At 32.0% G+C, this 15496-nt stretch overlaps 1 protein-coding gene across 1 annotated transcript; it reads right to left on the reverse strand.

Moving 5' to 3' along the window:
- Nucleotides 1-8579: 8579 nt before the first annotated feature.
- Nucleotides 8580-9758, reverse strand: LOC115961483 (aspartic proteinase CDR1-like). The gene has a single exon (XM_031080461.1). It carries the CDS (start codon nt 9756-9758, stop codon nt 8580-8582), a length of 1179 nt encoding a protein of 392 aa, XP_030936321.1.
- Between the last annotated feature and the right edge of the window lie 5738 nt (nt 9759-15496).

Genomic DNA, 15496 nt, shown 5'->3' on the forward strand with positions numbered 1-15496 from the left:
TAAGGAACTGCATTTTTTTTTGGACAAGATTTCCTGCAAACATGTTTGCAGGAAATCCTGCATACAAGGCAAGGTGTCAATTAGTGAGAGTGACAAGTGTCCTGCTTATACCAACAACCCATCAAAAATGATAGAATTCATTATAACTTTTATGTGGGTAACTAACACATTTCCTTAAACTTGTTTTTAGAATTTCCATTTATTTTTAAGAGCTTATGTTTTTTGTTGGTTTTTGTTGGATAGTGATTACTGGTGTTAGGTGCTGACTTCTTGTAATGGGGGTTTAGTTGTAGTCCGCGACTTTGCGCTGCTAAAATGTTTCTGAGTTTATAAATTTTTATATTTATTTTTTTATCATCTGCTGGGTGTGGTTATTTGGGCCTTAGTCTTAATCTGTTTTGTTGAATAAAATTTAAATGCTTTTAGTTTCAGAATATGAAATCTATGTGAACTATCATAGGGAAACCTTGACTGATTTGAATGCCTAATGTAAGTTTGGTAGACCTTGACTGACTTGAATGCCTAATGTAAGTTTGGTAGACACCGAATTCATGGTTGCAACTTGAAATAAGCTTTCATGCATGATTTTCTGGTAATTCATTTCTTGATTGCTAGAGAGTTATGGTCTTTTGGAAGGCATAGTAGTGTTACTAGAATAGCCACTCCCCTTTGGTTATGTGGACAACATGGAGAACTTTGCCAAGACTTGAAAACTATTCAATGCCTTAAGACCTGCTTATGCTGTGGCTATAGAATGTTGTAGTTTGATATTTATGCTCTATAGCTATAAATCTAGTTAAACTATAGTACACATTGCATTATGGGTCTCATATTTTACACGAGCTAAAGCAAAATTTAACACTGTAAGTCATCAAATTTGAGTTAACAGGTCACTCTCACTAATTGACACCTTGCCTTGTATGCAGTATTTCCTTGCACGAAATCCTTGTCCTTTCTTTTTTTAAGTGAAGACAAAAGTTTTTTTTTTAAAGAGCACTATTGGTCTATTGTCACTTCACCTAAAGGCATTCACATGACCACAACTTTTGCCACAATTGTAGTGGAGAAAAAGTGGTACATCTATGTAACAATGACAAATTGTCAATCATAATTTGTCATGTAAAATAATATATTCTGCATTTTTATGTGATATTAAAATTACTCAAACTTCCTTGACTGATTTCGTTGATGGTCATCCAATAACTCTTCCATAGACATGAGCAAAAATAGTTCCCTAGGTCCAAACCAAAAAAAAAAAAATATATATATATATATATATATCATAAAAGTTGAGATCTGTCGTGGTTGCAATATTACACCAAATTGCAAAGTTAAGCTTAGAAATTATGATGGTGCTACATGGCAACACCAAATTGCGACAAACTTTTAGATAAAAACAACTTATTTGTTTTTATCAATGATTGTTTTATCGTGTTGTAGTTGCACTAAGTGGTTGCACCAAATTGCAAAGTTGGGCATAAAAGTTGGGCTTAAATTTGTGATTTTGTCAAGTGGCGAAACCAAATTGCAATAGATTTTTAAATAAAAGAAAATTATTTGTTCTTATCAAGGATTGCTTTATCACTTTTTCATTGACGGTGTGTTATTGCGAGGCTAACCAATCCTACCTCACCAAAGTTAAGAAAAGAAACCATCTACTAAAAAAAAAAGAAAAAAAGGATCAATTTCATTATTGATTTTGTTTTCTTATCTACAAAATGATCAAAGTTTAGTATTGAAAATATATTATTTTTTCCTTCTGAATTACAAAAGAAAGTTTAAAATTTGACACTTAACTGCAATATTTAACGAAAGTTATTTGAAAAGTCTTAATTAAATAAACTTAAAATTTAGAAAATTCAATTGAATGAAAATAAAGTTAGAGGCCTTGAATGAATTTTCGGTCAAACTTAAGGGTACAATTTGTATTTTTGCTTTTTTTGTGCGGCTAAAAATGCAAAATATACCCTCTAAGTTTCTCCACAATTCATTTTATTTTTTTAAGTTTCAAGTTTATTTAATTAAGGCTTTGTCAACTTCCACTAATTTTTTTATAAAAAAATTCTAGAAAATATTTTTAATCATTTTAATTAGATTTTTATAATTTAAAATATTTAAAGAATTTTTTAAAAAAATTTTAGACAATCAATTGTAACGTTTAACAAAATTTGATAGAAAAGCCTTAACAGTCTGAGGTGTCATTGCTAGAAATAGTTAAGATCAAGTAATAGTTGCTTTACGCCTTTATCCCATCGGGTACCATTGCCTGCATCAGTAATGGAATTGGAAGCTTTAGCTACTAGAAGAGCAGCTCCTTTTGCCAAAAACATGGGTAGTATGAATTGTTCACTTTGAAGGAGATTCTATCACAATGATGACAGCTCCGTTTGGAAATCCTATTCAAGATACCCAAGCCACAGCTCCCTCATCTCCTAGCTCGCGTGCAAAGCTAAAGAAATAGCTGATATTGTTATCTGGTTTGGTAGTTTTCTTCCTCGATACTTTTGTTTTAGATCAGTTGTAACTTGTAATCCCTTTCCTTTTTCATTTGATAAGGTTAAAAAAAGAGAATAAGTGAACGAGAATAGGATAAGGTTAAAAAAAATCGTTGGTGTTACTATTAGGATAGTTATAGTATCTTTAGCATTTTGCAAAACATTTAGTTATAGTATTACTGTGGGAACACCGGTGTTGATTGGTTTCAAAATATATAGTTTCTTACTCTCTGGTACAAAATTAACTCCTTATAATGAACACAATGTGTGATGTCCCAATCTGATTGATTATGTGATGTGTGTGGGTGTGTGATGAGTCCCACATCGGATATTTACTGGATTGAACTGGGCTTTATTAACAACTACAAGTAGCCTCAATTGCGACTAGTCTTTTTGAGGTATAGCGCAGATGTGGCTAGCAGTTTTCCTTGGGTCGTTACATATGGTATCAGAGCCGGCCTGGTAACCCTGTGTGGACTCAGAGACATTACCCCAAAGTGGGTCCTAACGAGGACGTTAGGGATTTAAGTGGGGGAGATTGGAGCACTAGGCTTTATTAACAACTACAAGGAGTCTCAATTGCGACTAGTCTTTTCGAGGTATTGCGTAGATGTGACTAGCACTTTTTCTTGGGTCGTTACACAATTTGTTAGACAAAATGTACCTCTTATGTATTAGATTAAGTCAACTTCATGTTTTGGGCCTCTCGGTTTAGTTTTCACTAGTCATTTTTTTTTTTTTTTTTCCCTCTCATGTGCATTTAGGCATATTAGGCCATCCACAACGTAATTGGTATTTTTATCCATCCGACAAATATTAAGTTAGCTTAAAAAATGAATACTTTTTTTAAATAATAAATACACTTACTCGGTACCAATGTATTTAAGGTGTCAACTACTTCAGAAAATGTTCCTAGCTTGTCCAGGGATCAACAATACCTTGAGATATATAATCCATCCTACGGAAAAATACTGGATAGGCTAAGGGCTCTTAATTATCTCTCTCTCGTTTTGTGGACTACAAAATGATTAAAATTTAATATTTATTTCTTTTTCCTCTTATTTACAAAATGATCAATTTCAAGTTTTTATGTTTTAAAAAAGTACATAAAATATGAGTTTCTAAATTAAATAGTAAATAACATTCAATTGGCATAAATTTTTGCATTTGTATTAAGAACACAAAAGCCAATTGTGAAATATACAAAATATTAATTTAATAACAAGTTATTAAGTTAGTGTAATATTGTTTAAACTTATACCAAATGTAATTTGATATATATTATAATAATTACATTAATTATAATATGGATGTCATAAAGTTTTTCAAAATTAATTTTCTTAAAAAAATACTATAGTTTTTGTTTTTTTTTTTTGAAGGCTAAAATAAATGAAATCAAAGCAATCAATTCATTGGTAAAAAGTAAATCATAAAAATTTTTAAGTTTTAATTCTTGAATTAATTAATTTTGACGCAACACTTTCAAAAAAGGAAAAGTGTAAAAAAGAAAAAAGAAAAAAAAAGAAATTAACACAGACAAATGTAGTTTATAAGATGAGTCTAAATTTGATAAGAACGGGGTGTGAAACCTTTGTTTTACACCCTCCAACCATAACATGTCATATAATCTTTACACAACTTTTCATAATTTGAAAAAATAGGACTGACCACGTACAATCATTCATCTTATTAAGAACCCTCTAATAAAAAAATAAAAATAAAATAAAAAAATCCCATCCTCCTTCCCTTGGAATCAAAGAATCATCGATGACCAAACCTCCACTTGCTAGTTTGACGACCACCGAATTGCTGCCAGAGTTTGAAAAGGAAATATTTTTTTGGATCCCCTACACCTGGCTTTGTGTGTGGCGGTGCTGAAGCACTTGCTTTTGACCATTTTGTTGCTGGGTTTTGTTCATTATTACTTTGTGAGCTCTCAAGCAAAAACCCGTCAAATATGTTTTTGAATTTTGGTAAAAAATTTCTTTTTTTTGGGGTTGCCAACACTTAACTTTGTGTTTGACGATGCCAAGCTCTTGTTTTTGGCCCTTTTTTGTGTGTTGGGTCCTCTTCAATCTTTCACCGTACAAGCTCTCAATGATATTAGCCTCTTCGATGGTGTCTCTCAATCCGGCAAGATTTGTGGTGGGAGACTGAGGAGGGAGACAAGATTTTAGGGACTCTTTTTTTACATTGATTTGAAAACGTGAAATAGGGTTTTCTTCTCTTTTTTCATTTTTCTTTTTTTAAGATGTTATTAGGTGTATTAAGATGTATTGATTTTACAATGAGTCTTAAGTAAAAGGCTGATGTGGCATGTCTTTATTAGTTGGTATAAACCAAGGGGCTTACACCCTGTCCTTATTGAATTTATTCTCTTATAAGATTACATGAAAATGACAATAAAATGATTTAAAATTATGATTAATTTAACATCAATTTTTTTTTTCTTGCTGAGAAACTAACACTCACACAAACTCACAAGAGAGGGAACAGGTAGAGAAATATGATTTTATCTGTTTTCCAAAAAGAAAAAATCTCCCAACCAAAAGTGAAAAAATGAAAGAAAGATGGAATTGAAAAAAAAATTAAAATTATACGATAAGCTTCAGAGGAATGCTTGAAGCCAATGGGTTGCATGCGCAGATCTAGAACAAATTGTTCGACAGCTTAATGTTGTGTATGTGGTATTCTACTGTGTATTGGTTTGAATTTCGAATTTTGTTTAGTTTAGTAAATTAGTTTCAGCTAAATTGAATAATGTTGTGTCTATCTGACTTTACAGTTTATGAAAGAAATCGTAGGAACTAACGAAAGAAGGAAAGGCCTAACTTGGTTATTTCTAATTAACACTGGCCTAACTTATCAAGTGGTTCTAATTATTTGATAAAATAATAATACCTTATTAAGCTAACTCATTTAAGTCAGAACAATTCCTTAGAACAAATTCTTAAGCCTCAATATCGATTCAAAAAAAAAAAAAATTTTCTTAAGCCTCATTTTCAAGCTTAAGAATTAAGACGCATCTTTCCAGTGATACAAACTTTCTCATGTCCACTAAAAGGGTAATACCACATCTCTCTTAGCTCAAAAAGCTAAAGAAATAGCCGATATTATTGTTATTTAGTTTGGTAATTTTCTTTCTGAATTTACTTTTTCAGATCAGTAAGGGTGTCAATTCGGGTTAGCGTGTCGGGTTTATATCGTGTCGAGATAGGCAACGAGACCTATTAGAGGCAAGTTGGACCATATCGTTCTAGGCTCTAGTCACCAGATCTGAGTAGAGCAACAAGCACTCTCTCTCTCTCTCTCTCTCTCTCTTGGTGTATGTGTGCGCACACAGAGGCATGACCTCTCTTTCTATTTATTTTGATATTTTGATATTCTATACAAACCTCCATAAAATAAAGCTTAAGTGTGTGTTTGGATACTGCTTATTTTGCTGAAAACTGAAAATACTGTAGCAAAATAATTTTTAAATGTGTGAATAATGCCATGGGACCCATTTTTAATGAAAGTTTTGTTGAAAAAAGAGGTTTGTGGGTCCTGTGAACAGTGCACTAGAAAAGCTGGAAAAGAAAAGAAAAAAAAAAGACAGAGGCAGACGCAGACTCATGAACGTGAAACGCAATTCAAACGGAGCTTAAGTATAATAGAAAAAGCCTTCCTTCAAGGGCAGAGGGGGGGGAAGGGATAATTTTTTTGTGAAATCGATAATTCTTTTAGCTGCTTTAATAGAGAGAGACCCTCTTAAATCTTTCTCTATTTTAACTCTTCTGTTTGCTAAATAATGAGATGATACTCCCTTTTCTCTTAATAAATGCTAGGTGAAAGTGAGTAATGAGCACGTGTTTTTTTTTATAACATATGTATATACGAATTCTATAAAGGTGAATGCTTCTTGCCAACAGGATACAAAATAGACAAATAATTGGTAGTTTTGCACTTGTGCTTGTTCATTAGTGACTTTTTTTTTTTTTTTTGTGATACGCAATCGGTACTTCTATTATTCATTTCAATTCTGAAACAACTGATTTACATCTGAAGCAATCACCTCTTCACTAGTGACTTTTTTAAAAGTAATGTTGAGATGATTTGAAACTTGAGGAAATTACGTATATGGTTCTTAATCTTTTACATTGTATGTCAATTTGGTACCCGACCTTTCAAATGTGTCAATTTATTGAATCAAAATGTTATTTGTCATTAATTAAGTGGTGGATGGAAAATGCTTATATGGCTGACTATCAAATATACAAATTATTTTTATGCCACTTCAAATCAAATTACACGTCCACTACCACATGAAATAAAAATTAGAAAAAGAGTCCCACGTTTGTTGAATATTTTTTATTTTCAAAAAATCACTTCCCCTCTATTATTATTTTTTTTTTCTATCAAACACTTCCAAATATCATAAAATTTGCAATTAAATAAAAACCGACCCCAAAAACATGATTGCACCATTCCAACATGAAAAACTTTCACCAGAATATTTCAATTGAAAAAAAAAAATTTACATCTCAAAAGCAATGCATACACTTCAAGTCTTCAACCCACATCCAAAATAATATAGTTCAACAAAAATATAACATTCATCTAAAAATAAGTTCTTCACACTCTAAAAGAAGTGCATACATTTCAACCCAAAATTCAAAATAACATAGTTTAACAAAAATGAAATAACATAGTTCAACAAAAATATAATATCCTTAAAACTCGCCAAATGCTAAGTATCAATATTGAAAGAATTTGAGCAAACAGTAGACTAATCCTGATTATGACTACGATTATCATCCATAGATTCTTTGTTGATATCCAAATTCATAACATCTTCCACAAGCTCATCCAATTTTATTTGTGCAAGCTCTATGCCAAAAGAATATATCTAAGTATTAGTAGTTACAAAACATGATCATGCCTCAATAGTTTTAAAAACAATGCCCATTAGATCTAGTTTATAAACAATCTCAATAAACCCACTTGCAAGATATGCATATGGTGTCCAACATTAATACAAACACCAAAAAAAACACACGGCACAAGACAAAGACTACAACCGTGGCATTAATCAACAATTAATATATCTTATATATTAATAACGGCACATGGGTCTAAAGTTTATAGAACAAAAACATTATGAATAAAAAATTACTGTAGAATTTTGAAATACCAAGAAAACGATTTTCTTTAATTCTAAAACTCACTAAACACATGAGAGAGAGAGAGAGAGAGAGAGAGAGAGAGAGAGAGAGAGAGAGAGAGAGAGAGAGAGAGAGAGAGAGAGAGAGAGAGAGAGAGAGAGAGAAATAACCGGTTTGAGATTTTGAATTTGAGAATTGGGCGTGAGTCTATCATATAGTAGAGTGAGTAGTACAGTTGAAATAAAAAAATAATTAGATATTTGTAAGAAGGTTTAGAGATTTAAGGTTTGTAGGGATTAGAGATCTAGGATTTATAAAGTTTCAATTTCCAATTATATCTCTTGTAAGTTTTTGTAATTACTCACTTTTCTTTTTAAATTTAAAATATATGTTGGATATAAAAAGGTATTTAACAAATCTAAAATAAAATAAATATTTATTTGTTATACGAGTTAAACGAGTTGTGTTAAATGGTTCATTTTAGGTTGACACAAATAAATTGACGTGTTAAACATATTTATTGCAGGTTACGCGGGTTGACCCGCTAATGACATGTTTCTTATCGTGTTGCTTTCGGGTCTGTTTATGACCCAAACCCATTATGGCCTAACCCTAAGCCGCAAAAACCCATGTTGGGTTCGTGTCGTGTTCGCGGATAATTGGGTTGAACATTGACACCCCTAGATCAATTGTAGTTTATAATCTATTTCCTTTTTTATTTGATTAATACAAAGTTTTGCAAATTTCTCAATAAATAAATGAAGCGAAGTAGTTGCGAAAGACAAAGAGAGAAAGTAAAAACATTTCTTTAAGTTGCTAGAAATGTGATTAGATCGAAATGAAAGTAGTCTTTTTTTAAAGATAATTAAGCTATATATATAAAGTATAAATAGGTATATATCTTTCTTTGATCGTATAAATTACATGAAAGTGTCAAACTCTACTGTTTGGTGCAATCAGTCGGCTTGAAGGAGACCATCATTGTTTCCAAGTCATACCCAATCAACAAATTTGCTTGAAAATAGTTTCCATATATTCCTAAGCCATCCCAACTTGCCAAATCAGAATTTGCAGTACTTGTAATTCCAAAGCAGTAATATTCATATTCTTTAAGTGGTCGATTGAAAGTTTGCATAGGCTTTAACTTCACATCTGCACCTTCAAAATGGATAGTCAATATTGGTCCATTTTCATTAGTAATTTCAGTTCTATAGCAAAGCCGTGTTCCCAAAAGAGAGTCATCCTTAATGGGATCAATTGAAATCTGCTTCTTCACTTCCACCACTAGGCGATCATAAAAATCTAGTGGCAAACCAAATTGTGGTGTTCCTGAGTCGATAAACGTGTTTCCCTTAGAAACCTTACCTGAAGAGTTAAAGGGCACATACGTGTCTCCAACACTAATTCCTTCAAGTGTCACATAATAATAGGAAGGTAAATCTTTTGTGACTATTAAAGGTGTTGAAACCACACCATCACCCACAACCTCACTGCCATTCCCAAAACTTATCTTGCTTGTAATACTAGGATCAGTACCATATGGTAACAAGCAGTAAGAAAACCTCTTGCAACCAACTTGTGAAACAAAGGACGAAGGCCCTGGTCCTAACCCAAAGATTCCCATTGCATCGAAATAGAAGGAATCGTTGTGTGCACATCCAAAAGCAATATCAAAGGAAACCGCTTGCCCTGAGGTAGAAGTGATGGTAACTTTTTCTTTGGCCAGAACACCTTTGGATAAACCACTTGCATATCCAGTATTGAAATTGCAAATATTTTGAGGAGAACAAGCGGCTTCGTCCAATAGTAGATGACATTGTTCTGATTGACAAGAAATTTCACTGTATGTGCAGGACTTTTTAGGATTGAACTTGGGATGAATCTTATTGTAGCAGACATCACAAGGACATCGTGTCCACACAAGGCTACTACCTGTATCGGTAAGGCCATAGATGTCTACTGGTGGAGTGCCAATTGAGACCTTCATGAGATGCTGACCTTTGTATGGTGTTAATTGTGCTTGGGGGACATTATGAGCTGTTGCCAAAAGGCCTATAACATAATATAAGAGAATAGAGGCAACAAGGAAGCATGGATCAAATCGTACACTGCTTGCCATTGAATTTCAGGCTTTGCGAGGGAGTCACAGTTTGACACAATACTGGTTACCAAAGGCTTTTATAAACAAGATATAACAAAACCTATAACAATTACTTATTTTTTCCAGCAATAACAATTACTGTAAAATTTCATATCCACCAAAATTTTCTACTTTTAACAAAAATTAAAACAAATAACGTAAAGAGTGCAATAATATCGTAACATATCTCTTGTTTCTTTGAAGAAAGGTCCTTATTTAATTTTTCTAACCAAAAAACCTTAATTAAGAATAAATTTGGTTAGCTAGGCCCAACGGTGTTGCATGGCAAATGTGCCTTTTTTTTAATGAAAATAGGAATTAATTTTTGTTTGGCTTTGCGATTTATAAGGAACTGCATTTCTTTTTAAGACGAAGACAAGATTTTCTAAATACATAGTAGGGATGCAACTTAATCTATAGGCATTCCCAAAACATTATTTGAATTTAAACTTTTACTAAAGCTTACAACTTTTTTTAATGTTGTAGATTCTAATTAATTCAACTGATAAAGTCTCTAATGGTTGAATAAGAGATCTGAGATTCAATTTCTACCTCCACCAAAAACCAATTGTATATCAAAAATTTCAATCATACCAATTAATGCTTATTTTTAGATGTTCCAAGACACTTTTTCTTCCTCTCTCAAATCTTATTGTCTCTGTTTAAAACTGGAAGCCTCCCCTTTCTCACTTTCTGTCTCAACTTATATATCCTTAGTGCAATACAATCTCTCCTCTTTCTCTCAAACTTGGTCTAACCTCGCTCGCTCACTCCAAGTTTCCAACTACTCAATTTCCTTTGATCCCTCAAGTTGCAGAAACAATCCTAGTCCGCGGTTGGCAAAAAATTACTAACTTAGATGAAAATGTATTGGAAGAAGCATTCTCCTATTCTTTTAGTTTTCTTTGCTTCAAATTGCTCTTTTTTCTTTTTTCTTTCCTTCTTTTTTTTTTTTTTTTTCCCCATCTTCTATTTCTTCATTTCTTCTCTGTCTCAGATCCGTTCCTCTCTATGTGACCGCGTCGCTTTATTTCTTTGTTTTTTCAATATTGGTTGCACGTGATGTTACAAAAACAACAACATGAGACAAGATTTAAAGTGGGAACATGTGGAGGAGTTTAAAAGAAGGAAAAAAAATAAAAGATAAAACGTAAAAGGTAGAGTGAATAAGTGGATGAGAATAAAATAATGTTAAAAAAATGTTGGTATTAATATTAGGATAGTTAGAGCAAAAAATATATAAATGATCTAAAGATGTGACAAATTTCACCACTTAATCTAACCTTTAGAAATTAATGTCACCAGTAAAATTTTTATTTATTTATACTTGTTTATTATTTATTATGTTATTGCCATTTACCAATCACAATTATTATTGCATCAATTTATAATATGTTATTTTATAAAATTTATAGTATTTTTAGCATTTTACAAAACATTTAGTTTAGTTTATATATAGTTGTAATTCCGAAATGATACACTAATATTGATTAGTATCAAAATATATCGTTCCCTATTCTCTGGTACAAAATTAACTCTTTGTAATGTACACAATGTGTTTGACAAAATGTCACACTAATGCCTTGGATTAAGTCAATTTAATGGCCTCTTGGTTTAGTTTCCATTGGTCACCTTCTTCTTCTTCTTCTTCTTCTTCTTTTTTTTTTTTTTTTTTTTTTTTTTTCCCTCATGTGCATTTAGGCATTCTAGGGCATCAACATAATTGGTATTTTTATATATCCAACAAATATTAAGTTGGTTTAAAAAGACTTCAAAAATAAAAATAACCAAGTCCTTCATTGCTATGGGCCCTCACTATTTTTCCATCACGTCTATCGCCAAATACTAGAGAGGGGAGCTAGGTTTTTCTTATTCTAAGAAACTGAATATCATCATCCCTCTTTAGGAAGAAGTTGAAGCTATTAAATGGACTCTATCCTTAGCAACCAACTTGGAGTTTGAGGCGGTTATCATAAAATCAGACTCCTAACATTGTGCAAATCTTCTTTTTTACCCCCTACCCCCCCCCGGCGGCGGTGCTTAGAGAATCATATCTGTTTGTGCTAACCCTCAAGTTCTCTTAGCATTATCACCTAAGGTTTCTATTTGTAGGTTGCCCAGCTTGTTTAAAGTGGCTTCTAATTTTTTGGCAAAGTGGTCTTTAGTTTGTAATCTTTTTGGTTCTTTTGATATTGGTAATATAGCCTCCCTTCTTTTGATTTTGTTGTTTTGAGATAAGGCTTGTTTGTCTTTGTAGTTTATTACTCTCACATAGTAGATTTCAAAAACCATTCCATTACATTCACCCAAAATAAAAACTAACCAAAAGATTGAGTAGAGACACTTGCGGCCTACGAGGAGGACCGAATAACCAACTTAGGCAAGGAGACCCATTAGAGGCAAGTTGGACAATATCCTTTTAGGCTCTAGTCACTAGATCTGAGTAGAGCAACAAGCTCTCTCTCTCTCTCTCTCTCTCTCAGTGTATGTGCACACACACAAAGGCACGACCTCTCTTTCTATTTGTTTTGATATTCTATACAAACCTCCATAAAATAAAGTCTAAATATGCGTTTGAATACCGCTTACTTTACTGAAAATTGAAAACACTGTAACAAAATAATTTTTAAATGTGTGAATAGTGCCGTGGGACCCATTTTCAATGAAAATTTTGTTGAAAAAAGAGGTTTATGGATCTCGTGAATAGTGCATGGGATCCACTGGAAAAGCTAAAAAAGAAAAGAAAAAAGAGGCAGATGCACACGTGTGAACATGGAACGCAATCCAAACAAAGCTTAAGTATAATAGAAAAAGCCTTTCTTCAAGGGCAAGGGGTGGGTTGGGGGTGGGGAGGGGGGGAGGGATACATTTGTGAAATCGATAATTCTTTTAGTTGCTTTAATAGAGAGAGACCCTCTTAAATCTTTCTCTATTTTAACTCTTCTATTTGCTAAATGATGAGATGATACTCCCTTTTCTCTAAATAAATGCTAGGTGAATGTGAGTAATGAGCCGGTGTTTTTTATAACATATGTATATATGAATTCTATAAAGGTGAATGCTTCTTACCGACATGATACAAAATTGACAAATAATTAGTAGTTTTGCACTTGTGCTTGTTCACTAGTGACTTTTTTAAAAGTAATGTTGAGATAATTGGAAACTTGAGTAAATTACATATATGATTCTTAATCTTTTACATTGTATGTCAATTTGGTACCTGACCTTTCAAATGTGTCAATTTATTGAATCAAAATAATATTTGTCATTAATTAAGTGGTGGATGGAAAATGCTTATATGGCTGACTATCAAATATACAAATTATTTTTAGGCCACTTCAAATGAAATTACACGTCCTCTACCACATGAAATAAAAATTAGAAAAAGATTCCCATGTTCGTTGAATTTTTTTATTTTCAAAAAATCACTTCCCCTCATTTTCCTTTCTTTTCTTTTCTATCAAACAGTACTTCCAGATATCATAAAATTTGCAATTAAATAAAATCTGACCCCAGAAAAATGATTGCACCATTCCAACATGAAAAACTTTCACCAGACTGTTTCAATTGAAAAAAAAAAAAAAAAAAAAAACACAAGTATAAACTTTAAACCACAAATCAACCACTGATATTGGAGAAGCCATCGAAAATGAAAAAAGGGTCTCTCCCCTCACATCACTGTTTCCTTTAAAAAAAGCCACCAACGGAAAATTTTAAATTCAACCAAAATAAAAAAGAGCTGTGGTAGGCAAAGATTTGACGTCCAACTCCGACCTTCCGGTACAAAACGTGTCCACTTAATGCTCCACGGGTTCAAGCATATCTGAAATCTGGAGATCAACTCCAATCCAGCAACCCCAACGTGGTTGATGTCTATTCTATATTGAGTGATTTTGATTTGTTTGGTTGCCAAGAAAATAATTTTTTTTTTCATTGATGATCTAACACATTTGCAATATTTTTTTTATTTTGAAATATTTTAGGGGGTTTCAATTGGGTTAAATTTCTATAAGTCTCCTATTTTCTAAGCCTTGTTCAAAAAGAAAAAGAAAAATACTAAAAATATAACAAAATGTTCACAATACGATGTAATAATGACTGCGATTGATAAACTTCAAGAACATAATTAATGAATATTCTCAATCATTTGTAAAATTTTAGGCATTTTATGATGAGAATGGGCTCTTTTTTTCCTCGGAGAAATTTTGTTTTTGTGGTGGGGCCAACACTTTGTTGCCAAGAAAATAAAGGAAATGAGAGAGAGAGAGAGAGAGAGAGAGAGATTTTTTTTTTCATAGTTAGTCACATAATCATTTTTCATTGATTACTTATAGATTGAGATTCTTTTGCCACAATAACAAAAACCTAACGCTCTGTTTGTTTCAGCATTAACATTTTCTGGAAAATTACTCATTTTCCAAAGAGTATTTTTTAGAAAACTGTCTCATTTTCCAGTGTTTGGTAACAACCTTGAAAATGAACTTGAGAATGTTTTTTAGTGTTTGGTATGCAATTTTCAAAAATTATTTCTTTTATAATTTAAAACATGTATATTATGTAAACTAACTAATGTAATCATTATAAATAAAAAACCAAGAATGAATTTGGTTTTCATACTAAAATTTTGACAATAGATACAATCAAAATTAATTAATTGTCAAATTTTCATGATCTCTACCACTCATCTTGCTCATATATATAGACAGTAACACACACACACACACACACACACACACACACACATATATCAACCATTTGTCTATATATATATATATATATATATATATAAATTTGACAGGAGAATACATTTTCAATAAGTATAAATAACAATAACTTTTAATTGTCTACTCTTTTGTTGGTATACTAATTGTCTACTATGGTCAACCACAAGTCTCCAATATTATTATAAATTATGTATTTACATAATGTACTGTATAATATATCATCAATAGTATCTGCCAACAAAAAAAGTATTTGCCAACAAATGCAATTCTCCTAAACAATTATCATTCATTATATACCAATATTATTAGTCCACAGTAAAGATTGTCCCATGTAAAAGCAATATAAAGCAATATAGGTACTATGTTTAAAATTTTCATCTTTTACTTCATTCTTTCTTCTTCTTCTTCTTCTTTTTATTTTATTTTTTATTTTTTTGCACTTTATGTACGAAAAAGAATTAACTTTTGCCTGGAATCCATCAAACCGAAAATTTCTTAGAGAAAAAAGAAAATCGAGCTTGAAATTCAAAGCAAAGAATTGGGATTTTGGTAGAGAGGAATGAAATAATTACCACTGCAAATTTTTTCTCCTTTGCAAGTTGGAGCTATTGACCGCTCAGTGAAGGGAAAAAAAAAAAATCTAATCAGAGAATTGCATTATAGAGGGGAAGAGAAACATGGAGAAAAGAGAGAAGAGAGACAGAGACAGAGATCTATGGGAAGAGGAGAGACCAGAGTTGGTGACAGTGAGGGTGTGAGGAGAGAAAAAGTAAAGGGAAGAGAGAAAAAGTGAGAAAACTTACCTTAAGAGAGAGAAAACGCCAAAAAATTATGTTTCCCACGGCTATAGACGAAGATAATATTTATAGGAGATGCAACACGTGAGAGAAAGATTGTTTTCCAAAATAATTTTTTGGAAAACAACCTATAGAAAATAAGCCTTATTTTTATTAGAGTTTTCTGTTGACCAAAGATAGTTTTCCATTGACCATG

The sequence above is a fragment of the Quercus lobata genome, chromosome 9 (assembly GCF_001633185.2).
Source record: "Quercus lobata isolate SW786 chromosome 9, ValleyOak3.0 Primary Assembly, whole genome shotgun sequence".
Classification (NCBI taxonomy): Eukaryota; Viridiplantae; Streptophyta; class Magnoliopsida; order Fagales; family Fagaceae; genus Quercus; species Quercus lobata.

What these genes read in the sequence shown, in the direction of transcription:
- LOC115961483 (XM_031080461.1), bottom strand. Translation starts at nt 9,758, where the DNA reads ATGGCAAGCAGTGTACGATTTGATCCATGCTTCCTTGTTGCCTCTATT.